Source organism: Beta vulgaris, chromosome 9, assembly GCF_026745355.1.
Source record: "Beta vulgaris subsp. vulgaris cultivar EL10 chromosome 9, EL10.2, whole genome shotgun sequence".
NCBI classification, from domain to species: domain Eukaryota; kingdom Viridiplantae; phylum Streptophyta; class Magnoliopsida; order Caryophyllales; family Amaranthaceae; genus Beta; species Beta vulgaris.
In genome coordinates this window covers 13,443,603-13,469,704 of record NC_079210.1, presented here as the reverse complement: position 1 = coordinate 13,469,704, position 26,102 = coordinate 13,443,603, and the positions used below count along the sequence as shown (strand labels likewise).

General features: G+C 36.7%; 2 protein-coding genes across 3 annotated transcripts; one reads left to right on the top strand and one right to left on the bottom strand.

The window, feature by feature from the left end:
• Positions 1 to 251: 251 nt before the first annotated feature.
• Positions 252 to 4,273, bottom strand: LOC104903274 (uncharacterized). The gene is made up of 4 exons (XM_057392164.1): positions 3,926 to 4,273; positions 3,248 to 3,358; positions 1,660 to 1,754; positions 252 to 1,035 (listed from the first exon to the last, which is right to left on the bottom strand). The coding sequence occupies exons 1-4, from the start codon at positions 4,271 to 4,273 to the stop codon at positions 954 to 956; spliced, it is 636 nt and encodes a 211-aa protein (XP_057248147.1). The 3' UTR covers positions 252 to 953.
• A 10,347-nt stretch (positions 4,274 to 14,620) lies between these two features.
• LOC104903272 (exonuclease V, chloroplastic) lies at positions 14,621 to 25,185 on the top strand. 2 transcript variants are annotated; one of them, XM_010691292.4, is made up of 7 exons: positions 14,621 to 15,078; positions 16,813 to 16,917; positions 17,541 to 17,662; positions 22,666 to 22,815; positions 22,915 to 23,068; positions 23,939 to 24,015; positions 24,777 to 25,185. In XM_010691292.4, the coding sequence occupies exons 1-7, from the start codon at positions 14,743 to 14,745 to the stop codon at positions 25,006 to 25,008; spliced, it is 1,176 nt and encodes a 391-aa protein (XP_010689594.3). In that variant the 5' UTR covers positions 14,621 to 14,742; the 3' UTR covers positions 25,009 to 25,185. The 2 variants fall into 2 exon arrangements, with proteins under 2 accessions (XP_010689594.3, XP_057248117.1); XM_057392134.1 differs by lacking the exon at positions 24,777 to 25,185 and adding an exon at positions 24,134 to 24,747.
• The last annotated feature ends 917 nt before the right edge of the window (positions 25,186 to 26,102 follow it).

Sequence of the window (26,102 nt, the reverse complement as noted above, 5' to 3'; positions counted from 1 at the left end):
GTGAGAGAGTAAGCAAAGCCCCTTATTTAGCAGTCTGCAACACCACCATCATATCATCGATCAGTAGAATAAATATTTTTCACGAAAGAATCTGCTGAAGTAAAACTGGAAAAAGATGAACTATGTATATAACCAAAACCTATGCACGTGCCTAGACTAGCCAATGGCCTCAACCATAAGACACACAAAGCTTGGGATGGAAAGAAAGATATCAGCACCAGACACCATTAAACATCCAAGGAAACGTAATATACAAAAAATGCACCTGAAGCAGAAGGATAAACTTAGAATGTGTAAGAGATATTTAAAATTAATATAGTTAGTTAGTTACTTTATCCAAGAAGCTGAGCCAAAGAATTCTGGTAATCCTCCAACTTTGAACCTCAAAGTCACCACTACCATGTCAATGAATGCAACGACACACAATATGAAACATACAACTCGTAAACCTACGAATGAGCAAGCCAGCTGACAACAACGACCACTGGAGTTCAAAGGAAAACCAAAACACCAGTTGAGATAGTCGACTACAAGATCTAAACATGAAATAGAACCGAAAGGATCAAGACAAACCTGAAGCAGATATGTATGTCATTATGGTGCTGCAAACACAGCATGAAGAACAAAGCCATTATAGCACCATATAGATGTGCTCAAAAACTTCAGCACACGAGCAATCAGATATCAAAAGCGAAAAGTAGAACATAACATGGAATAGAAGACAACGAACAAGCAGCCTATGATTTTGTCAAATTGCCATCAAAAGAGGACAGTAGAAAAGGTGAACTAGCTAGACTGCCACCACTCTCACATGACCGGCTCATCCTAAACAATCGTAGAAGATTCAGTCCACCAAGCTGAGCAAGTGAGATGAAGAAGTCAACAGGAAACAGAAAACAGTAAAAGAACCATAAGTAAGCTATAAACTATAGATTCAACACTGATACTAAGATTCAGTTCCTCGTGTTGTTTTTGAGCCACTCAAGATAAGGGGCATTTCCACCTACAATAGGCATTGCTATCACTTCAGGTACCCTGCTCAGATGATAAATGGCAAACATAAGTTCTTTTTGTGGCCCGAGTTAGTCATCACAATTTGTCACACATTACATGATAACATATGGATCCACACAGCTGAATGCGAAACAATCATGTTCAAGGTGTTCATCCCCTCCGGTTTTCTTAGTTGCTTCATTTAGTATGGGCATGCAATCTAAGTAAACAAATAGGCAACCTTAATCACAAAGTTACTCATGTGAGCTTTAATACAAATAGAGCGTCCATCTAAACAATTACCATTGATTAGAAGCATCTATTAAAAAAGTTACCTTTCATATAAAATAAATGGAGATAGGATAGTCATTTGGGATAAATAATTACCTTCAATATAAGTGGACCATCTAACTGAAAACTTCCCAAATGAGCAAATGGAGTAACTAAAAAGACAGTTTCATTTTCGCCAAAAAAGGAAAAAAAATAACTAAATGAATTTATGAGTCTCATCTAAACTGTTTTTATCATTCCCGATATGCAACAGAAATACAGTGTATTCGCTCACAAATATTTCTTGGATGACATAAGATCCACGATAAGAATCCGAGCTGCACACCGTGTTTAGGAATATTCAACTCAAGAAATGTGAATAGCTAAGTAACTTACTCGTACTCATGGTTCGCCTTAACATGCTCTGTCAGAGCACCTAAGAGGGATTCTCTGGTCTTAATTATGAGTAGCTCCTCTGAATCAGTATGTATCTGCAGCCAGAATAAAACCACGTCAGCTTACTGACTCGGTCGTTGGTAAATTAGCAAATATATGGTTCATACAATTCAGCGATGAATGTGCTATCAATGCAGCACATGGTGATGGTTACGGGTAATATACAAGAACAATAGACTGCATCAGACATTGCCATGAATTTCACCCTCACATCCAGACAAAAGAGGCGGGAGAAAATTGCAGTAGTACACATATTCCAACAGCTGAAGTTTACACTAACTTAGCAAGTAGCAACTAAATAAACCATTGCATCAAATGCAATATTCATGCTTAAAATAGAACCAAAACAGAAGAAGATGAAAGCAACCAGAGACCAGTTTTCTGTCAAGTGACAAGGGCTATATTTCTTCGTTCATGATAGAATATATTCTAATCCATGCTGCTTATGATAGGAAGTAAAAAATCCTTACCTCTCCCTTCCACTCATAAACAGACTTAACGCCTGCAGAAAAGAGAAGAGATTTAGTAAATACATCAAGGATGAGCAGCTGAACACAGCGAAGACACAGAAACTCTCAATTTTCAGAAGCAGTGCATCATAATTCATGTGTAACCCAATGCCAAATACCATTTCATCCTTGGTTTATTAGAGTATAATTAATAAACTGAGGCGATATGCATTCATGATGATCATTATAATTCTCTGCTGCCAACAAGGCAGTTTCTTAGTCAATTTCCACGTGACTGTTTGACAGTAAATTGTGAGTCTATAATACACAAAAAAATTGATTGTGCCACAGCTACATATGGCTCAGTTTTACACTATCATTGCTTCCAAGATCAATGAAGTAGGCAATATGCAGGACATAGAATTCTCCAAGAAGTACAACTTTTCACAAGAAAAAACAGGAAAACTAACCTAGCTCCTCTAGGTAGGTTCACTTCTTATGTCCCCCCGGCCCTCTTAATGTCAATTATTTATAATTGTCCCATCATCATTGACAAGAACTCTCCTTATCCCAACAAAAGGGTTTGGAATCGAAGTTTTGTTGCCCAAAAAAAATTTTAAAAAAATCATTAGCTCTAATTCTACTTCAATGAAGAACAGATTAGTCAAGCCTAGTCAATAAGCAATACAAATCAGTCAATTAATCATCAAAAAAAATTCAAACAAAAAAAATATGCAAGTAAAAAAAATTAACACAAGCATAACATTTCAAACAAAAAATAAAATAATGAACAATTTAAACAATTAGAAACCACTTCTTCAGCATTAGAAATCAACTGTCAAAGTACTCATAACTATTCAGAATCAAGACCACAAATGAACATCAATCACGAATTCCAAAACATTAAATCGATGGAGCATCGACTTTGCAAAAGTAGCAGAACTGAAGCCTCATTAACAAAATATTTTACCATATTAAATTACCGAATGATTAAATTAACAAAATTTGAACAATAAAGCCACCAAAATTAGTTTTTTTTATGTATTAGAAATAAAAAGGGATAGAAAATTAAGAATTACCTTCAATTGCCGGTAACAATGGTGATTATGGTTGTCGGTTTCTTTCAAAACTACTTGCTTGGTAGAATGAACTTGCGAATTCCATGAATATTTCCACGAAGTCTGCTGGAATCAAAGATGAGAGCCGGAGGGGGGAACCGAAGATGAGAGTCGGAGGTGGGAACCGAAGGGGGGAACGGAGTCAGAGGTGGAAATCGGAGCCAGAAAATCTGAGCCAAGTACAGTTCTTGGTCCAGTACTTCACAGAAAATTGTAAATAAAATAAAAAGGGTTTACGAAGGGTAAAGAATTTTGTTCCTAATTTCTAGCCAAGTAAACGGTTATTTTTCAACATAATTATTTTAACAGAATTTTATTATTAATAATAAAGCACCACGTTCCAAAAAAAAAAAAAAAGGAGCACCACATAATAATTTTATAGCAAAGATAACACATATTAAGATAAGTGTTAACTAATATATTATTAATACAAGCTAAGATAACAGTTCTTCTGTCAAAACGTTAAATTTAGACTTTACATAACAGTTGCTAAGATAAGAGTCAATTTAGTTGTGTTATCTTTGCCCTTTTTGTAGTAGTGTGGTCGAGCACAAACCGCTTCAAAGTTTTTATTTCTTCTTGAATTAGCTTCATGTATTTACTCATGGACGCCTCCTTATATTCGAAATCGCCATTTACTTGACTGACGACAATTAGGAAATCTGTTTTTGCCTCAATTTCCAAGGCCCCAACCGCTTTGCACATTTTAATGCCGGCTAGCAGCGCTTCATATTCTGCTTCATTGTTTGACGCCTGGAATTGAAATTTGATTGCATACTCACATTTGTCCCCTTCTGGTGATTGGAAGATTATTCCATCCCCGCAACCATTAGCAGTAGACGATCCATCCACCATAAGTGTCCAACGTCGTCTTCCCGCAGCTGGATCTTGGACGGGTTCAACCGTAGTCCGAGTAAGCTCTACGATGAAATCAACTAAGGCTTGACCTTTGATTGCTTTTCTGGGCTCGAATGCTAGGTCAAACATGTTCAGCTCCACTACCCATGCATTTTAGCATTCGTCTAGAAGCATCCATCTTGTGTAGAACTTGCTTTAAGGGATGGTCAGTGTAGATAAGGATTCTATGAGCTAGAAAGTATGGTCTTAATTTTCGGCTTGCCATGAGCAAAGCTAGGCCAAACTTCTCCCCCAGTGAGTATCTACATTCGGCATCTTTTAGCACATGACTTACAAAGTAGACGGGAAGCTGCACTGAATTCCTTTCGGCTAGGAGGACGGCGCTCACTGCATGCGGTGAGACAACCAAATACCCAAACAACTTTTCCCCCTCGACCGGACTTATCAAACGAGGCAACTGCCGGAGATGCTCTTTCACCTGTTAGAGAGCTTGCTCCGCCTCTTCCCTCCACTCAAATTTGCCTTTTTCTTTATTGTCGAAAATAAATGATGACACTTGTCTCCAGATTTAGAAAGAAAGTGTCCTAGGGCCGCCAAGCACCCTGTTAGACGTTGAACATCCTTAACTTTGGACGGGGATGTCATGTTTAGAATTTCCTGAATCTTATCAAGGTTTGCTTCAATTCCTCTCTGGTCGACCAGGAATCCCAAGAACTTTCCAGCCACTACACCAAACACGCATTTTTGCGGATTCAATTTAATTTTGAATTTTCTAAGTGTTAGGAAGGTTTCTCGAAGATCCTCAATATAATCCAGCTCCTTCTGTCTTTTGACGATCATATCATCAATGTAAGCCTCCATGTTCCGTCCTAGTTGTGGCTGGAAGACAATGTTTATTAGCCGTTGGAAAGTAGTTGGCGTGTTGCGAAGGTCGAATGGCATCCTCAGCCAACCATAGAGCCCTTTCTCAGTAATGAATGAAGTCTTGTCTTGATCTTCTGGCCACATAGGAATTTGATGAAAACCAGAATAAGCATCCATGAAGCTTAATAGTGCATGCCCAGCCGTGTAATCGACTAACCGATCTATTTTTGGCAGAGGAAAATTGTCCTTTGGACAAGCCTTATATAGATCAGTGTAGTCCACACACATCCTCCAAGTTCTATTCGGCTTAAGGACCATGACTACATTAGCTATCCAATCCAGATAATAAGTCTCCCAGATGAATCTTGATTTAAACAGCTTCTGCACTTCTTGATCGACGGCTTGATTTCTGGCCGGACCAAGGTGTCTCTTCTTCTGCCGGATTGGCTTTTGATTAGGATCTATTTTTAACTTGTGAACGACAACTTCGAGATCAATTTCCGGCATTTTTTTTACTGTATATGCAAAAACATCTTCAAACTCTTTTAACAGCTTGATCAATTCATCTTTGATCTTGGGATTTAGAACAGACCTAACTTTCAGCGTCCTCTCCGAACGTCTTTCATCCAAGCAGATCTCTGCTGGTACTTCTACTGGCTCCGGCCGTTCCAGTCCGATTCCCATGATGGCCATTACTTCTTCTGACGAAGCCTTTTCTTCTTTGATGGCCATGCACTTCCTCTTCTTGCTCGGCAAGAGAATGGATGGTTTACTCATTTGGGGTGTCTTCGCCTGAGTTCTATTTACTTTAGTCTTCAACTCATGTATCTGGCCCTTCAAAATCTTGGCCGCTTCTACATATATTGCTTTTGGCTGTTCTGATTTTTCTCCCTTCCATGATGAAGGTTTTAGAGTGGTGAGGTAGCATTCTATTGCTGCTTCCTGAGCTTCATATAGTTATCCAATCTTCCCTCCATCACACTCAAACATCATTAACATCAAGTGAGTAACAATAACAGCTTTGATGTGGTTCAAAGTGGGTCGCCCGAGAATGACGTTGTAAGCCGTCAAATCTCGTACCACCAAGAACTTAACAAACAATGTCCTGGAGGCCTTCTTGTCTCCCACCATGACGGGCAAGGTGACAGTTCCCATAGGGTGGATTATTCCTCCTCTAAAACCAATGATGGGATGGTGGACTGAGACTAAGCCATTTTCATTGAACTTTAGTCTTGACAAACAATATGCACTGATGATATCGGTCAAAATCCCCGTATCAATCAAGATCCTTCTCACTCTGAGATTTGCAATTTTCATCTCTACGACCAACGGGTCGTCGTGGGGGTTCTTATCTTTCCACGATCCAGCTCACTAATGACTACCTTAGGGAAGGGGTCAGACTCTGCCTGATTGGTAAGCATGATCTGACCTAGTTCCCTTAAGTAATTCTTATGTCCTGGGTTGGTTGGACCTCCTGCTGCAAAACCTCCATATATGACAAGCACTACATCTTCGTTAGTGCTTTCACTTTCTTTTCTTCGATTCTAACGGTCATCTTGCTTCTGAAACTTTCTTCCGGCTAGAGGTAGATATGAATTCATCTTCCCCTTACGAGCTAAATCCTCCAAAGCTCTCTTCATATGCTTGCATTCGTTTGTTTCATGACCACAATCTTTATGAAAGTGGCAATATTTGCTCTTAACCCTTTTTATGTAGGGAGTCTTCATTTCAGCTGGCGCCTTGAATTTATGCTGATATTTTATCTCCATAAGAATGACGTATTGATCTTTTCTGAATTCTATAGGTTCTACCGATATTGTTGGTTCACTTCTTTTGCTTCTCTTGGATGAGGTTGTCATTGAAGTCAATGCCCAAGTTTCAGCTTTCTTGGGATTGTTCTTCTTTGGCTAAACTGCTTCCTCAGTCTTCTACACCTCCGGATGCTTTGCCTCCGCGCATGCTTTCTGTAGCGTGAATGAATGCTTCAGCCTCCCGGAGAGCTTCGACAAGAGTGGTGATCTTTTTCTTTACAAGGTCAAATTTAAAACTTCATGGCCTCAGACCCCTAATGAAGGCGTCAAAGGCCACTCCAGCATTCAAATCCTGAATCTGCAACACTTCTAGATTAAACCTATTCACAAAGCTTCTCAAAGCTTCCTTTGGTCCTTGGATGATCTTCCCCAAATGCATGCTAGTTTTCTGTTCCTGCTTATTTGCTAGGAAATGACTAGTGAACAGAATACTAAGCTTTATGAAATTATTCATCGAGTTAGGAGGAAGGTTATTGAACCAATTTTGCGCTACTCCTTTCAAAGTAGTTAAAAAATTCTTACACCAAGTAGCATCATCGACTGCTTGAACATAGATCTGATGCTTGTATGCTGATAGATGATCGTCTGGATCAGTAGTTCCGTCAAAGGGTTCTATCGTAGGTAGCTTAACCTTTGGAAACGTAGGAGACTCCATGATTCTTGTCGAGAATGGGGTTGGCCAGTTAATCCTGAGTGCCCTCGTATGTCCCTTAGTGAGTATGTGCTCTCGACGATATTCCTTTATTAACACAGGATTAGAGGAGGTGTTAGCTAGGCCTTGACGCCTATACACCATAGGTTGCAATACTGTTTATTTTCTCTTGTCTTAGCTGGACGGCGGATGGTCCTTGACTCCTTCCTCCAGTTCTGGATGGCAGTCTTAATGGAGGATCTTTCATATAAGGGGTAGACCCTGAGGCTGAGCGTTGCAAGGCGGCTGCCTTCTTTGCTTCCAAATATTCCCTAGCATCTGTCTCCATCTTGTGACCGCTGGGAGGTATATTATCTCCACGCCGGACCACCAACTTCCAATCCATTTTCCTTCGTGGCTCACGGACCACCGGCTGCTAGCCTATCGACATTCGCTTGGACACTTCCTGCCGAGGAGGCATGCTTGTCATTGGACGACCCTCCTGAGACTGCCCCCTAGGCAGAACTACAGTAGGTGGATCCGGATTGACTTGAAAGAACAACATGTTGTGCTTGATTTGCTCCTCCATGACAGCAGCCATCCTAGTCTGAAAGTCATTCAAGACAGTTTCCAGATGGGCAACCGTCAGTGGACGTTCCGGATTTTCTTGAATGATAGGCTCCCTATTCCGTCTAGAAAGGTTGAAAACAGCAAGGGGCCTATCTCTTCCCCTCGGAGGCCTTTCATCGCCTACTGTATCCTCCACTTGGATCTCAAAACTCCTATTCCTAGCAACGTTAGATGAGTGACAATCAGTCATTGTTGCGTCTTCCCACAGACGGTGCCAAATGTTACATAGTGCTAAACTCGTAAATAAATACTACTATCCCCAACACTAGGTTCTACAATAAGAGACTTGTGCAACAATGCCTGGACCCAAAACCTGAACCTGAGCTCCGCCTTCAAACCTGCAAAAAGGGACCCACCTTGGAGGTTTGGGTGGTATTTCCCTCTCTGAAGCTTAAGTCAGGTATCAGGAGTGCAAAGGAAACTTTTAGAGAGAGAAAGTAGAGAGAGAGAATTTATGGCAGAATAACAGTATACTGCCCTGAAAAACGTACTTTTCCCCTGATTTCAAGGACTACTTATAGTATCTGAAATGACTGTTGTACCTTGATGTCACCCTAATTTAAGAGCATCTAATTGGCTAAGCAATAGTGTTATGACACGTGACTATCATTGATTGGAGAGTACACATCATCCATTCAATAAAAGATGTCCTTTGCCATTGTTGGGCCTAAGTACAGATTGGGCTAGAAAGAAGGCTAGTACCACTCTCTTGATTCAGAAAGGTGTACTTTAGGCCATGCATCTTTCTGGGCCATGTACTTTACTGTAGCAGCAAAGTGCCACTTGTAGGGTCGTGATGGAGCCACGTGTCTTATTTATAGCCGTTGATTTTTAAGCTACAACAGATGGACATTGTGATTTACCTCCAATGCGTCCCAAGTATAACAATATCAACTAAAAGCCGCCTTCTACGAAGTTTCCGTCTACAACAAATAATATTACCTAAAGTTAGTCACTTAATATAATATCCTCCCAAAAATAAACTGAAGTTCAAAACTTTAGGAAAATATTTATTTACTGAAGTCAAATAGTCAAATATGGAGTGAATCAGATTATTTGCAAGATTAAAGAGTATAAGAAAACTTTACTAAGGACGAAACTATTTTTTTTTTCAAAGAGAAAAATCAAACAAGAACTTTATTAAAGAAGTCAGGGACTTTTCCTTTACTTTGCACACGACATAGGAAGTAGGAACAAAGAAAGGTACATGAAAAAGAAACCAGAAGGAAGAAGAAAGAAGATTGGGTATGGTGGTCAGTCGGTGCTCCGGCGAATCCCCTACATCACACGAACACAAGATTTTGGTTCCTTTTTTTGTTTTTTGTTTTGAACCTCGAATAATAACATTGATGGGAAATTCAAATCTGAAATTGGAACTTACCAAAGAGATGACGGAGGTGAATTAGTGAAAATCCTAGATTCACACACACAAACACACACACACACACACACACACACACACAACACACACACAACACACACACAACACACACACACACACACACACACACACACACACACACACACACACACACACACACACACATATATATATATATATATATATATGTATATATGTATGAATCTAGGATTTTCACTAAAAGATAAGTATTTAAAAAAATCTAATCCTATCCCAAAACCAACTCATGTTATAATTTCAGAATTTTCTTTTCTCTCGATTTTTCTTATTGAACGAAAAAGCTGATAAAAATAAAAAACTGATTTTCTTCTAACAATTTTCGAAATTTTTATATTTTATTTATTTATTTTTAAATGATAAGATCTAGTATTAAAAACGAATTTCTTAAAAAAATCTGATTATTACTATTATATTTTATTTTTCAGAATTTTATACTTATAAAATCTTGTTATAACGAAATAAATTTCATAAAATAGTTATAAAAATTTGGGATATTACATGAGGCGGTTGATTTTTTAGCGTTTTTATTGGGGGAAATTGGGAGGTGGTGGTTTTGGTGGTGGAAAATACGAGAGAGACATAGGAGTATATATAATTGTAGAGAGTGCAAATGGGTAGGATAAAGATAGGCAAATATAGAATTTGGCAATTTGCACAATATTTGAAGTTAGACTTAAAACTGCATAATTAACGCACGAGTCACAACCAACTGATCAAGTCTAAGGCCATAGTCTTTCCAATTGAAATCTACAGATTAGGATGATTTTAGTTTTGGAAAAACTAAAATAAACTCTTTGTAGTTTGATAAAACTTGCACTATATTAATTGGATTCTATAAATTGTATATGTATTCTATAAATTGTATATGTTAGCATATTATTTATATATAAATATTAGAATAACAATAGATTATAAGTTGCATTAGATTGTAGTAGTCTCATGTAATCACCCATATTATTATCTCACATCACAAATGGTGAATCTTACCTTTCCTAAATTTCACATTGGTTCAAAAAAAAGAAAACGAAGGGAGTAATTTAATTTTACATGATTTCGCGTGGCGTGCATATATGACAGTATATAATATTAGAATATATGAAGAGTCGTTCTACTTCTTTACTCATTCGAGTGGTTTTACGCACTTGATTAGTCGAAATAAGAATCGACTAAGAGAATACACTAGACATCGCGGTAAACAATATAGTGTTTTTATTAGTTTTTCATTATCATCCATATATGTATCAGACACACACACACACACGCACGCACGCGCGCGCGCACATGTGTGTGTGTGTGTGATTTGCTTACAAAATCCATAACAATATCAAAATGATCCGACTAGGAGTTAACCGAAATTGAATTGATGTTTAATAGCGAATGAACCTGATGCTTCACAATGATCGAACTAAGATCATTATTGATTCAATCCAACTACACTTGACTCTACAAGCGTGCATGAAACCGAAATACAACCTGCGCAAACCCGAAAAAAAATGACCACGGGTGATCATACTCGAGAGTGGACTTGTAAACGGAATGCTCATATTTATCCGGTACCCGACAATCCTATGATTCTAATGCGATCGACCTATATAAACAAAACCTGATCAATCACAACATGGGGCATTGACTGTCAAAATCCTGACATGTCGGAATCTGATCTGATTCGCTGTAGGTATAATTAGAACCTGATTTGACAATTTATTTTGACACCACTATCCTATAAGTCTAGTCTTTCCTAACCTGAAGAGGGGATCTACCTTTTGTTGGCCTTTACGAAGACCGAAAGCCATCCACGTGACTTGCGCGAGTTAAACTCTGATTCCCTCCATCAATCTATATATATATATAAAGCAAAGTTAAAATTGCTTATGTGTCAGGCTATTACTCATTTCGCCACATGTCATCACTATACTTATTCTCATTTTTTTAGTGCCACGTGTAAAATGGATCAATTACAATCTTATAAATTTGGTAAGTTTAACTCAGCAAATGGAATTGCTTTATAATCATATTAGTTCGTTATAATTCCGGCAAGGTTGCTAACTAATAATAAAAATGTTAATATTGATATACTCTTTCAAAAAAAATGTTAATATTGATATAATTACCATTTTACATTACCATTTATGTAATTTACCCGTAGTCGTAGGTTTTGATTTATAATGTAGACAATTTATTTCGGAGTTGCGGGATTGATAATTTTCACAAATTTTTATATTGCTTAATTATTACTCCAGTAGAGTACATTATTATTAGATATTATTGTAGTATACAATAATTATCTTTACGTGTCATTTGTCTACATTAATAATGTAGGGGTAGTAATAAGTTCGAGTTGGATTAATTTCAAGTTCACCTGATTTCTATTTCGGGTCACTTACCCCTAATCCAAACTTGACTTGATTCTGATTTCAGGTCGAAAATTAGAATTTGACGACCTTTTCGTTTCAGGTTGACCCGAAACCAACCCAAAATGACCTGACTTTAAATTTAATCATTGCAATAATTCAACATATTGAGTGAGCCTTGAATTCATATGCCAACTTAATCAAATTTAGAATATTCAAGAAACGAGTTTGGTCTAATACAAGTTAGATAAACATAATTTGGCCTGCCTTGAATTTGACCCCACTTCAAAGTCAGATTATTCGGGTTGTTTTGAGGTTCAAAAATTCAACCTGAACCTAACCCATTATTTTTTCTGGTCAGGTTGGGCTGACCCATCTTTTTTTTCAGGTCAAAATTTTAACCCAAATTCGAAATTTTCAGGTTAGATTCAAGTCAGGTTATCATATTGGATCAGCTTTAATTTTGACAGTCCTAATGAAAAGATTATAGCATGAAATATAAATTTACAATTTATAATCTTTCAATTTTAAATGTAGTCATTCCAATAATTTTGGAATTAAAAAAACTATTTGAGAACTAAAAAAATTCATGTGCATTATGCACGGGTCCAGATAATCTTAATATAAATTATTTCTCAAATAGTCAAGATGTAAATTATTTCACAAGTCAATAGTAACAAATTTTAAAAGCCATCTAATCTTTTATTTCTCATTTATATCTTTCTTAAATTATTTCAATATTTAGTTGTGTATGATCACTTCATGATTCTGATGTAAATATCACAAAATTTCAATTTCTAAATTGAAACATTTTGGGTTTTCATATTTTTTCTTAGATATATGTTATGATATTAATTATCAGCACATATTTTGCTGACCCGCAAATGAAAACCATGCTATCTAGGGGGAATAGATATTTTTTTTAATATGTAACAATATTGATATAAACAATTAGATTCATTGTAAGAAAATTTATGTGAGCTTAAAGCAAGTTTGAACAAGTTTGACCACTAAATGTCCTTTAAGTTAATTAAATTAACCTAAGCAATGTATGTGCTTTTAACTTAGTACCATTTAATCATTTATTGGATAATAGTAACAATAATACTGATTATTATAATAATTTATATTTCAGTGTAGTGCATCGCACGGGTTGTAAGCCAATTTTAGACTATTCTCAATACAATATCATATCATTTTAGATAACAAGCCCATTTAATTCTTTTGTTTAAGGTTAAACCCATTTTAATTATTTATACAATTCTCATTACAAGATCATAATATCGTGTAGGATATTTCTATATTCATTTCTTAGGTATATATTAGAAGAAAATTTTATACATTACAATATATATTTCATTTATATATTACAATATACATGAAACTTTTTGTATAATAATAATTATGATTAAATGGGTTAAACGGGTAATTCGTTTATCAAATAGGTCGGGTCAGGGTTGAGTATTTCAACCTGTTTATTAAATGTTTAGTAAACCCAAAGAACGCAATCCAACCAAACCTGAACTGATTGCCAGCCCAACTTGGTTGCCTGCTCTACTTTTATTTTATACTATTTCATTACATATTTATATAAATATATACACCATGATTTCAAGGGACGTATTATATAACTTTAAATATATATTGTCATATCAAGTGTTATTAGCAAAAAGGGTTTGAAGAACATTAATAACTGATATTTCTATATTCATTTCTTAGGTATATATTAGAAGAAAAATTTATACATTACAAATATATCATTTATATATTACAATATAAATGAAATTTATTGTCTATTTGATAAGATGAGTTACAGGTTATTTTTTTAATAAATTAAATTGAAAAATGTATTTTCTCTTTAATTTTTTTGTTAATTTACATTTACTATACAGGGTAAATTATAATGTCACTACTTTATGTAGGGTTTGCAAAAGCTAACTCAATACGAAATACGACCGAACCTAACCCAAAATAAGCAGGTTAGGGTTGGAACTTTGACCGATTTTCTAACCCATTGATTAAACAAGTAGGTTAAGGTTGACATTTTCGACTCGAAATTGACATGCTTTGACTTTATTAACTTTCATATATGTAGAAAATTTTCGAAAAATATATTGATAAATCTAAAATTTGGTTTAAAAAATAAATATTGCTAAAATTGGTCACAATTATTATAAGAAATATTAAACATGTATACTTTCAACAATGAACTCTCTCATATATACTTTTAAGAAAATAATTAATTTTTTGTATAATATAATTATGATTAAATGGGTTAAACGGGTAATTCGTTTATCAAATAGGTCGGGTCAGGGTTGAGTATTTCAACCTGTTTATTAAATGTTGGTTGCCTGCTCTACTTTTATGTTTATACTATTTCATTACATATTTATATAAATATAGATACACCATGATTTCAAGGGACGTATTATATAATTTTAAATATATATTGTCATATCAAGAGTTATTAGCAAAAAGGGTTTGAAAAACATTAGTAGCTGATAAAGAACGTGAAAACTCAAATGTTACCACAAAGTATAGTACAAAGAAGTGGTTCAAAATGTTTTTAAAATACTCTTATTATTATTGTCATTTAATAATTCATTTGTGATGTTCATTCACTTCGTTGAGATACAGGGTTTTTTCGTGTTTCCTCTTCAATAAATGCTACATGCAGACTTGCAGTGTTTTACCATGTATAACATAATATATACACATTCTTATTTGATATACAAAATTAAATCAAAAACATAAACTTCCCGTGCATTTTTGCACGGGTGGAAAACTAGTTTACAACAAACGTGAGAATTGAGAAAGAGGTTTCTTCAAGTCTCCTTCTTCTTCGGATCAACACTAATTATTGCAAAAGAAAAAAAAAAAAACCTCACCAAATGACAGATTCACCCACTACATCCCCATGTAATAATACCCACGATCTCCAACTCCATGAAAATAATAAAATCCCAGTTGAAATTATCAGTGATGAAGAAATGGCCTTCATTGAAGCCGCATTTTCTTTAGCAGCTCGTCGTTCTTCTTCATCTACTTTCTCTCTCCTCTCTTCTTGCAAATCTCTTAGGGAATTCTCGAGTTCAGTGGTTTGTTGTGATGTTGAAGATTTGGGTCAAATTAAGAGTCCCCAGAAAAAGAAAACCAAGGTTTCTCATTCACTTTTGAGTCGGTTTAGGAAAAAGAGGGGATTATCTGTCACTGATTTGACTTCTACGGTAACTGGATTTTTCTTGTTTATTGTTGATTTCAGTTTGTCTTTGTGCTTTTTGAAATGGGTATGATTTATTTTTACGTTATTTGATGATTTTTTGTTGGGTGTTGATGAATTTAGTTAATTAGTTTGGTGTTAGAATTTTGAGTTTGATGTGGGGAATGTTCTTAATTTGATAGTGGTAATGATCATTTGTTGTTTGCTGATTTGTGTGAATGACATGTATTATAAGCTGAATTGTGTTGTGGTGAATGGTGATACCTGTTAGTCGGACTTTTCATTTTACCTCAAGTATGTGTACGAGATAAGATAGCTGACACTCCAATATGGGTATGGTCACTTGGACCCTTCATTTTGGGACAAAATCATAAAAGATTTCCCTAAAAGAGCCGAGTTGGACGTGTACCCGTGCCCATAATGGTATACGTGTCCAAATAGCATAGGTGTTGATGCGTAAAGTTGGAAGCTTTTGGGAGTATGTATATCACCTACTGTTTGGTTTTGAAGAACAACTCAAAGGCATTTTAGGAATTGGTGAATGTCTATATAGTTGGATTCATTGTTTCAATCAGGAATTTTGTGCAGTTGTATTCCCATGACTACCTTGATTTCCTATACATTTCATAGTTGATAGTCCTCATTTATATTCCATTACCTTCATCTTATGTTTTAAAATTTGATTATACACTAAATGATTGCTATCATTTCACATTGTTACATGCTAAAACTAATTTCATGATTTTATTTCATAGTATTGCTTCTAATCCAAAATCTAACCCCTTTTGTCAATTCGTTAATATATCAATAGTTCACTTAAATTCAGTTCAGATTGCATTGACAATGTAGTATTGATATGATGAAGTATTTACACTGATGCTGTTGAATAAACGACTTATATTTATTAATAGTCAGATTTTGGCATAAAGAATAAGAATGTCCACTGTTTACGGATCGAGAAAGTTGGATTTTAGATAATAAGCTTTTGAAACATACATAAATGAATATATTCAAACAATTTGGCCTCCATTTCTAGAGAACAGATTGGTCAATTGGTTGACAGTACTAGTTTGTGCAAATGCCAGTGTTCAGCCGAGTGACTAACTGATGGGATTTGGCAATACAGATTTTTGGTGCATGAAAGTCAAGAAGTTTCCTCTAGTCTTTGTGTTGCTTTTGCTCAGTTGAGATTTTCTAAGGCATCCCCCCAGCACCCAAAACATTGAAAAAAGAAAAACTAAATGAAATTGACAAAGAAAAGGAAGACCATCATTGTAGGGAGTTAGACAACAGCCATTGTGTAGGCAAGACTTTGTAAAACCAATGTCCCTCTCCATAACAAACCTCCTTAAAGGTATTAGGTGGAACTGGCCAACTGAATATATAATTTAAGTTTTGACTTCCTTTTTTTATTCAAAGACTCTGCCATGTGTTTTGTCTAATGAAGGTATGTTGGTTTAGGAAGTCATACATATTTTTTTATCATTTTATATTGTACATCTATTGAAATATTCTTTTATATGATGCTGTGCAACTGAACAAGTCATGGTCATCATCATCTTCTAATTTTGTTGCTGTGTTGAATTTTTGTATGTTGTCAGTGGGCTTGTTTTTCTGTAACTGGATCATCTAATTTTGTTACTGTGTTGAATTTTTGTATGTTGTCAGTGGGCTTGTTTTTCTGTAACTGGATTTGACTGTGAACTAAAGCAGCTAATACCTATTTTGTTGAAATTTGTAGGAATGGTGTGAAAAACAAATGGAGTTCTTTCTCTCATTTGGTAGGCCAGAAAAGACAAATGCGATGAAAGCGGGGATTACTCGCCATGCGAAGTTGGAAGAAGAGGTAATGCGTGTTCCAAAATGATTGCAAAAGTAATTGGCATATTCTTCCTGGTGTTTCTTGATCAATTCAAACTTTGTTTTGGTGTAATTGAGTTCATTCTTGTGCTTCTTGTTTCTTGCATAGTTTGCAAAGAGCTTGGGCACACTGACTTCATAAGCTATCACAAACTAACAGCTTCATCTGAGTACACATGAACTGTAGCATATGCCTGTAGAATCCAAAATATACGATATGGGTTTTGTTATTCTGAGTTAATAAAGTGCAATCTCTTTATTTGCCTGGCTGTATAATATTTGAATTAGGGATATGATTTTACTTATATGTCATGCTTAAGAGCTTTATAGTCAGTGGTAGATGCAGGAATTAGATTGGTGTAGTCTAATAGATAATATGTGATCTTGAGACTTGAAGTTACGTTCCATTAAAATATCCTGATCCCACAGTAGCTTCATGCGTCTATTAACAATTTTATCAAGGACATGTTGTGTTTCCATTAGAATATGTGATCGTAGTTTCAACAACAACAAAGGCTTTCATTATCCTATCATTTAATGCTCTCGTAGATAAATATTTTGTTCTCTCTCTGAGCCATGTTATATGACTTGCAACATGTTATATCGCAGGTATCTAAAAAAGTCGAAGTACGGGTTGAAACCCTTGAAGATATATGGGCTCTGAAGTTTATGAATTTTATTATTTGTGCAAACCAAATATTGTTTGACGGATTAACACGTGAAATTCCTGTGTAAGTGGCTCGATCATGTAGCTAGTACTACCTCAATGGTCAGATGTTTTCCTTTGTGATCATAAATATTGAACTTGGTACGCTTGGACACACACATGCTTGGACACACACATGTGTGTGTCAATCTGTCAATTTACAATTTGTAATTAGTTTAACTTGTGCCTTGGTATAAATGGTTTATTCTAATGAGCCAAAACATCTTTTGTTTTATCCTTTAGGGGCCGTTTGGTTGCCATGAGGTTAAGGGAATGGAATCAAAAAAGGGATATAGGGAGAAAGGAAAACAAAACCCTTAGATTAAAAATGTTGTTTGGTTGAATTTTTTTATTTCTCTTTCTTCCTCTTTTTACATCCTTCCACCACCATCCTCCTTCTCATGTTTGTTGTGCCCCGCTGGAATTCCACTCCCGGTACCCCGGTGAGCCGCCGAGCTTGTGCCCTCTCGATCCCCTTCCCACCGCGCTGTCGTCCCTCCCCGCAGCACTCGCCAGTGCGATCTCCCCCCTCCTCTTTCGCTGCACCGTCAATCCTCCACCTCCACTTCTCTGTGTCGTCGTGTCGTCCCCCTCCCCTTCCAGATGTGTCGTTCTCTTCCCTTCCCCTTCTAGCTGCCGTTTTTCTCTTTGTTTTTCCTTTTTTTTCTAGGGTTTGTGGGTGGTTTAGATGGTGGATGGTGGTGGCAGTTTCTCGGTGTTTGTTTTACTTGAGTGGGCAGTTTTGGAAGTTGGATGGGCGATTCTCGGTGGTTAGTGGCGTGGTTCGGGTGTTGGGGTAGAGGACTCACATGGTGGTTGGTGGTCGGTTCAAGTCCCGGTGGGCAGGTGGTGCCGGTTGGGTGGTCAGGTGATGGTTGAGTGGCGGTGCTAGTGGTTAGGTGGGTTGGTCAAGTGGTGGTTGAGTGGTCAAGGTCTCAAGGAGGTGGTCAATGATGAGTCAAAGAAAGAGAATGTGAAACCTTGGGGGGGTGGGGGGGAATGAGAGTAGAGGACTTTGGGGGTAAGGAGAAGGTAAAGAGAATCATCAAACTGAGAAAACAAACAACAAGTAAGGGAATCAAGTTTCTTGATTCCCTTACCCTTTCCAAATGGAGGAACTATATTTAAATCTAGTATTTTGGTTTTTGTCAGGTTTTGGGTGTTAAATGAAACTGAAACCTTAACACTCAAGAGTCAAGCCTCAAAAGAATTATTCTCACTCTTAAACTTTAAGAACTAGATTAAATAAGAATGGAAAGGGACAAAGGAAACCATCTGGATATGGACTTAGTCGTCCTAGGTTATAGAAACTCCATCTAGGGTTAGGGACTACAGTCTTGCACTAATCGGGATACAACGACGCCACCAGTTTAGTCAATCCTGCATTGTTCCTGATTTCCAGATACAGATTTCACCACTTTGTTTGGATAGGAGAAAATGGAGAGAAAGAGAAGGAAGGAAAAGGGAAGGCAAGGGAAGAAGTTTCCTTGTTTGGATAAGGGATTGCGGGAAGGAAGGGAAAGGGAGGGGAAGAAGTTTCCTTGTTTGGATCAGGGATTGGGGGAAAATGGAGCTCCTTCTCCCTCCTTCCTCCTGTAACCCTCTTCTTCCTTTCCCTCATATATTCTTATCCAAACATAGTATAAGAGAATTAAGCCTGGTTTGACAAGCTTAACCCAGCACTTGATATAGACAAACAAATCTAGATAATACTCCTAACACTCTTTATTGTGCTTTGATTCATATATTCCAATTTACATTTCTAATTGTAGACTTGTAGAGTTGTGGTGGTACTTAGATGCTTGGGCAATACTTCCTCTGTTTCCTACTTTTAGCCCACTTTACTAATTTTTCCATATATGCTTTACTTTTCGCTCAAAAGCATTCATGCACTCTTGCTTGTTAATTTGAATTTCTAATGAAATCTTATACGTCTATTTTGAATATCAATGCAATGACCACCAGATCCTAATTATTTGTGCGTAACGTTTTTTTTGGCCAACTTACCATCCACTTCCTTTATAGAATGAGTTACACATTACATAAAAATACTATCCATCATCTGCTGATGCTGCTGCTTGTTCCCTTTGCGGTTGCAGTTCCCCGAACTCAGGTTCCCCGTTCCCTCTTATATGAAGGCTTAGCCTCTTAGAACAATTTACCTTTGCTGTAGTCGATAAGAGTTACTGTTCCTAGTAACCTGCTGTATTCTTGTTGGTGCTTTTTATGTGCTTTTGCCTCTTAATAACTTCAAAAAATAATATCAAGCTAAAATCTAGATAATTTTTTAAATAGAACTCTATTTCGAATCTATTTAAATTCTTTTAAGAAGTTGCACCAAACCTTTTTGTGCTTTAGTTTCATGCTTCTTTGTACTTTCTGTTGAGTTCCTGGTCTATCCAGCCATTAGATACCTTCATCAAATTGATGCAACCTTATTTTATCTCTACTCTGGACAAGTTATGCTGAACTTGTTTGATGTTATGATTGAAATTGCAGCTATTTCTGTTCTGCTGTGTGGTTGGTATTTTGAGCTGCAAACATGTTTTACTGAGGTTCATTACCTACCTGCTACCTTCTTACAAACAAGCATCAAAAGAACTTTTCTTTGCCTACTTGTATTTTTGGCTCATGCCAAACCACTATAAACTTGGATGAATTCATGATTAATCTCAAATGGAAGTAGCTGTTACTGTGCTGCTGCTGTTGGCTGCTCTTCTACGCTGCTACATGTATCTTGAAGTTTATTTGGTCATCTGCTAACTGAGCTTATAATATGCCATACATCAGCATCGAAAGGAATTTGAAATATATTTTCTTGATGAATTGGAACAAAATTATCACATTCCTTGTCCTATAGTTCTATAAATCCTCGTTTTCTCCTCTGATAGTTTTAAGCACTTCTAGACATAAGTTGGAAGCTGATTTGAAGGAGAATTAGTAAGGTGCAGGGTTGAACATCAAGAGGCAACCCAATTGCAGAGAGGATCTTGTGGGTTTTGGGTTGAGTGTTGTAAGTTGTGCGTTAAAGAGGGCCCACAGCTTCTCTGTCATTCCACTTGTAAGGTGACAAATACAACAGACTGTAGAGAGATCAAGTGTATGAGTGGGAACATGTCAATATGTCATTGAGTAGACTTTTATCATTCTCTTTTTCTTTTAGATCACGAGTGACTGATTGTTGCAGTTCACCTTATTGAGTGAATAGTGGCCTTTTCTCATCGATCGTATTGTTTTTGTTTATCTCTTGCTTTTTGAATTCATTACCAGCCAGCACTTTCTTTTTCATGACAAGCATGTGAGTTACTAATATCAATCATAGTTTCTACCTTTGTATGTCACAATTTGAACCAAAGAAAGTCTGCTGGATCACTTTTCTACTAGCTAGTGATTTCAAACACGTATACATTATTGTTTTACCAACTTTATATTGGCTGAGCCTATGAATGGGTCCGAGGGAAGCTTAGGCTTATATGAGCGTCACCTGTAAAAAATGGAGGGACTGTCTTCTATACATGTCGACCTGCAGGTGTAACAAAGTTCCAAATGAAAATAGTTGATGATAAACTACATAGCACCACATGATCTCCATGATAGATTGAGGTGCTAAGCTACCTGATAGTTTCTTAATAGCAGAACTATTAGTGGCAATACGATATATACAAGTCAGCACACATAAAAGATCCTCTTCAATATAGTATTTCTGCATTTTATTTGCACATCTTGCTAACTTAGATAGGTGAAGTTCGCTGCATTTTCCCCTTACTTTGTTTTAGTATTCACACCTTTGAACCTCACTTTCTGGGGAAAACCTTCCAAGAATTTAAAGTAAAATAGGCTGTCGTGTAAAGCTTCATTTGAAGAATTTACCTAATTTTTGGGAAGCTCATATAAGTGTGTTGGGTGCAGCATTCAAGGTTCTTTATGTGAGTAGTGAGTTTATGGACCAATAATTCATGAAAGAAATAGTTTCATCCCAGCTAGAATGGTTATTTGATGTTTAAATTGGGAACATAATATTAAATAGGAAATAATGGATTGTAAAAATTCCAATTGTGGCCGTGCCGCTTGAATAATCCCAATTACGGGTTATTCTAACATAACTTCAACTATGCTAAGTGTTTTCCCAAAATGCTCCAGCACGACTTATAACTGATTCAGCGAGTAATTTTTTCCCTTTATGTCTGTCTTACCTTCATCTTTTTTCACATAAACCAGCCACTACCTCTACCCCACCCAAGCACCACCCCTCGTAGCACCAGTCAGCCACTGCTGAGTCATTACTTTCCGCCACCTTATTGCACACCTAGACTACCTCCCTACCCCACCAAGTCACTCCTAGCCACTTTTATTTCCCATTCCCCACCACCCAAACAAGCCTATCCTTAACCCAGACTTAGTGAGACAACATCTGCCTCCATTGCCCTTCGTCTCCTTCATATCCCCAAGAAAACTCAGCAGCAGCAATCCCCCCCCCCCCGCCTCTTCCCCCTCACTTCCTTCTTTATCCATTCGAAAACTCATTGCCAACCAAATTTCCCCACTATAGCCTCCCCGTTTTTGCACATTGCCTTTTCTTGTCCCACTAACCAGATGTGGAGAAAAGGGAGTGGGATTATGTTAGAAATGAGAAGCGGGTAGGGGGATAAGCCGACTGGGAATTGGTAAGAATAAGGAGTTGGAAGAAAAGGGTGTCGAAGCCGAAAAGTAAAACAGAACTGGTCACATTACCCGAGTAACCTGAAACTTTTTTCTTTAGGTAAATACAGCATTTTCAGAAGACACCCAATATAGGTGGGCTTATTAGGATCAAATTTTCCAATGTAAAAACTATTTGTGCATAACTTTAAAAGACACTTAGTATGCAACAAGGGAATAATTTTTGATAATAGGTTAACTCTCCATCTCCCTCCGATTGCTCTCTTTCAATTCACCCCTGTGATTTGGGCTTTGCTCTAACATGAGACGTCTTTGAGGAGAATAAGAAAATAGAAGTCCTGATTGTGATCACATCTGTTACATCATCAGAGTGGGCTTTGTTCAAGGTGTATGGATGGTGGGAGTGATTGATGAACTCCGGATGCCTGTAACAGGAAACGACAGAAAGTTAACGCTGGTTGATACAAAAACTCGTGGACAACCAAGGCTTCCTTCTGAACCCCAACGTAGAAATGGAAGGTACATCATAAACAAGACATAAGGCCTGAGAATTATTTAATGCAGCTTCACTTCCTAGAAAACCATGTTTATCTGATCATTCTTTTCTTTTTATTTCAGGCTACAACTGATGTGCTATAAGTATCTCTTGGACAATTTGGTCTCTAATAACTTCCCTTCTAAACAATTTTATGAACACTTTTCAATGGATCCTCAGCATGTTTTATCTGATGAGGTGAAGATGAGTGCCGCTGACTCAGGTTTCCCTGCTGAGGTATAATGGTTTGCCCTTGTAAGTTAAATTATTGACCGCCAATTAGGTTGCATTCTAATTTCTATGTGCCCATTGAGACACTTGAAAGATGAGAAAAAAGAGGGTACAATCATCTTTCTATGGCTCGTGTGCTTAAAATCCCTATCCATCTTAAATTTCTATTTTGCGATTTTCTTTGTTCTTTTCATTTTTTATGGTGTTTGTTGAGGGGGGAGGGGGGGGGGGAGGTTTGCCATCACAAATTCCCTATAGATACATCAGCAGGGCCATGGTTCAGTCCCCCTGTGGACACGCACTAAGGGACTTATTTAGCTGCTCATGACCACTTTATCCTTATAATGAGAGCTATGTTACTTGGACTTGTCGGACACGAGCATGTGACCAAGTGTCTGAGTCTACTATATTATGAAAAGATTTCTGATTTTGGCCTAAACTGAAATGTGGTAGTGCCCATACCCATGTCATAATGTCGAGAAATCGATTTTGGTTACTTGACGTGAAATGAAGAGTCCGAGTAACATAATGATAAGAGAGTTGTTTCCTCTTCAAATGTACAAAGCTCTGAAAGGGAATACAGGAAAGTTGGAGAAAAGGGGTTTATATCTCAAATTGTAGTAGATTTGCAATATAGCTTTTGGTGCTGCAACTTTTTCTCCCTTCCTTTGGAATACCTTCTTGCCAAGATACAAGGAGAGAAGAGTTTTAGAGTTTAGATTTTTTTTTGTCCAGCGAGCATGTTAGCTTCTTGACTCAAAACTCCCAACTTTAGGTATGTAGGATAGCTACTGATGTTATTAGTGTTGACTTTTGAGGCTGGTAGCTTTTCCATTGCAAGATTTCTGCTGGCTGAACATTTCTTCGTATGTGCAGACACTTGAAGAACTGGAAACTTTTTTCAATAATGTTTGTGCTGTGCTGCCACCTGCTCATGATCAGCTTCTCTTGAGGTATACTATATTTTTATCATGATAGAATTGACTAGAAAAAAAAGAGAAAGAAAAAACAAATAGTCACTACTAGTCTATCTATCCCTAAATGATAGGTCACATTTGGGGTCATCCCCAGAGAATTAGGCTAAAAGCCTATTTATAACCCGACTCAAAAATCGCTTCCCCGCCTCAAAATCACGCTTGGCCGGTCAACCGGGCCAAAACCGCCCGGTCGTGCAGGACTGCCCGGTCGGGCTCGCAAGCATAAACAGCTCCAAGCTTACAAACATCTCGCCCGGCTGACCGGGCTAGCTCTCGAAGCCTCCGTTTTCGCCGCTCTTTCACTAGATTCAAGGCACTCGATCTTACACCTAAAATAGCTTATAGCTTGTTGAGGCCTGAACCTTGGTGGTACGATCTTGCACGAAGTCATTCTTCTACAACTTGATTCGTTTTTAATGGTTTTGCCTCCTGTACAAAGAGCCTTTTCTCTTCCGGATGTATCATGTTTCTAGTTCGAATAAAAGTTTTGTTTTGTCTAAAAACCTAAAAGATTTTTTGATTACTTGTATGTTTTAACTATTTTCCCATAGCTATTGCCTATGTTGTTACTTAGCTCGAGTTTGTAATTTTTCAAAGCTTCATTTTTTTAGTCCCAAATGAAGTACCAAGTGTCTATATCATGCCAGAGAGTCGAGGAACCGACATGTATAGTTGAAGTAAAATGAAGAATCAAGTAACATAGCTACTTAGCAACAGCTTGTTTGATGGTTTTGCAGATATGAACTCCAAGAGGATAACTCATTGATCTATGAGGATGAGTTCACTTATGATGACGATTGGCTTAAGGCTCAAATGAACAGTTGCCTTGAGTTCTGGCGGGGAGAGCGAGAAGCCAAGTATGTTTCCGAGATGGAGAACTGGAAATGCCGATTTTGCAAATTTGCTAATGTCTGCCCTCAAACTCAAAATGAAGCCAATTCTCAATCAAGTATACCTAATTCTCAATAAATCAATGCTATTTATTTTACTTGTAGCTTTAATAGGCAATTCATTTTTGTAAAAAACCGTTATGTTTGTATCTTTACAATAGTCAGAACAATTCTTGTGCACGCATTGATTTTAGCTTCTAGCTAATCATATTATTGTAATTCAACCAAAGGAAAAAGAAATATAAAAGTTTGTCAACTTTGAATTTGCTAGTTGCTGAAAAGCACTGTTTAGCAATGGTGAAGGTAAAGAAGGGGAGGGAAGGAGAAAGAAGGGGGAGGAAGGAAAGAATGAACTTGTTTTTTCCTTCAAATCTTTTCAACATTGAAAGAATTTGATTTATTGAGAGAGGACTCTTCTCCCATGTTGTTGTATCCAAACTTCACTTTTCTTCTTTTCCCTCCAAATTTCCATGTCCAAACTTATTATTGTTAATGATTAATGCTCTTTTGGAGTGTAAATAGAATATATAGTTTTTTGATGATATGTATAATTCAGGTTTGAGATACGTGGGGGGTTTAGGGATCACCCTTATCAAATGAAGGGCGGTTTTTGTGAATTACTTGTACTATTATGCATGACTTAATTTTCTCTATTTTTTTTAGCAATATTAAATTTGATCGATAATTTTAGATTAAGGAGTATAAAAAACCCAAAACTAGTATGTAAATATTGTTGGATTCATCATAATATATATTTTTAAAATTTAGATTATTTAAAAATTTTATATAATTGACAAGTCACTTCAATATATGCTATTGGTGATTAAACCACTTTATTATCAATTTTTACATGTAAATTGTGAAAATGATCAAAATGCTTTTATAAAAATTCAATTTAAAACTCTTACTACTAGATTTTAGGACTTTTTCCAAATAGAAAGTAACTTGACATATTCATAAAAGAAACTTTTTTTAAAAATGACTGAACAAGAGTGAGAAGTTAAAACTACATAATTAAAGCGCATATTAAGTGAATATAAAGTAAAAGTGGATGGGCAATTCTATAAATAAGTATTTGTAGTTAGCAAGATTCTTATAAGTTAAAGCCAAATCCTGCAGTGAAGGAGTTGTATAGGCGCACTGTTGTCCTCATTTCCTAACAAAGTCCCAAAA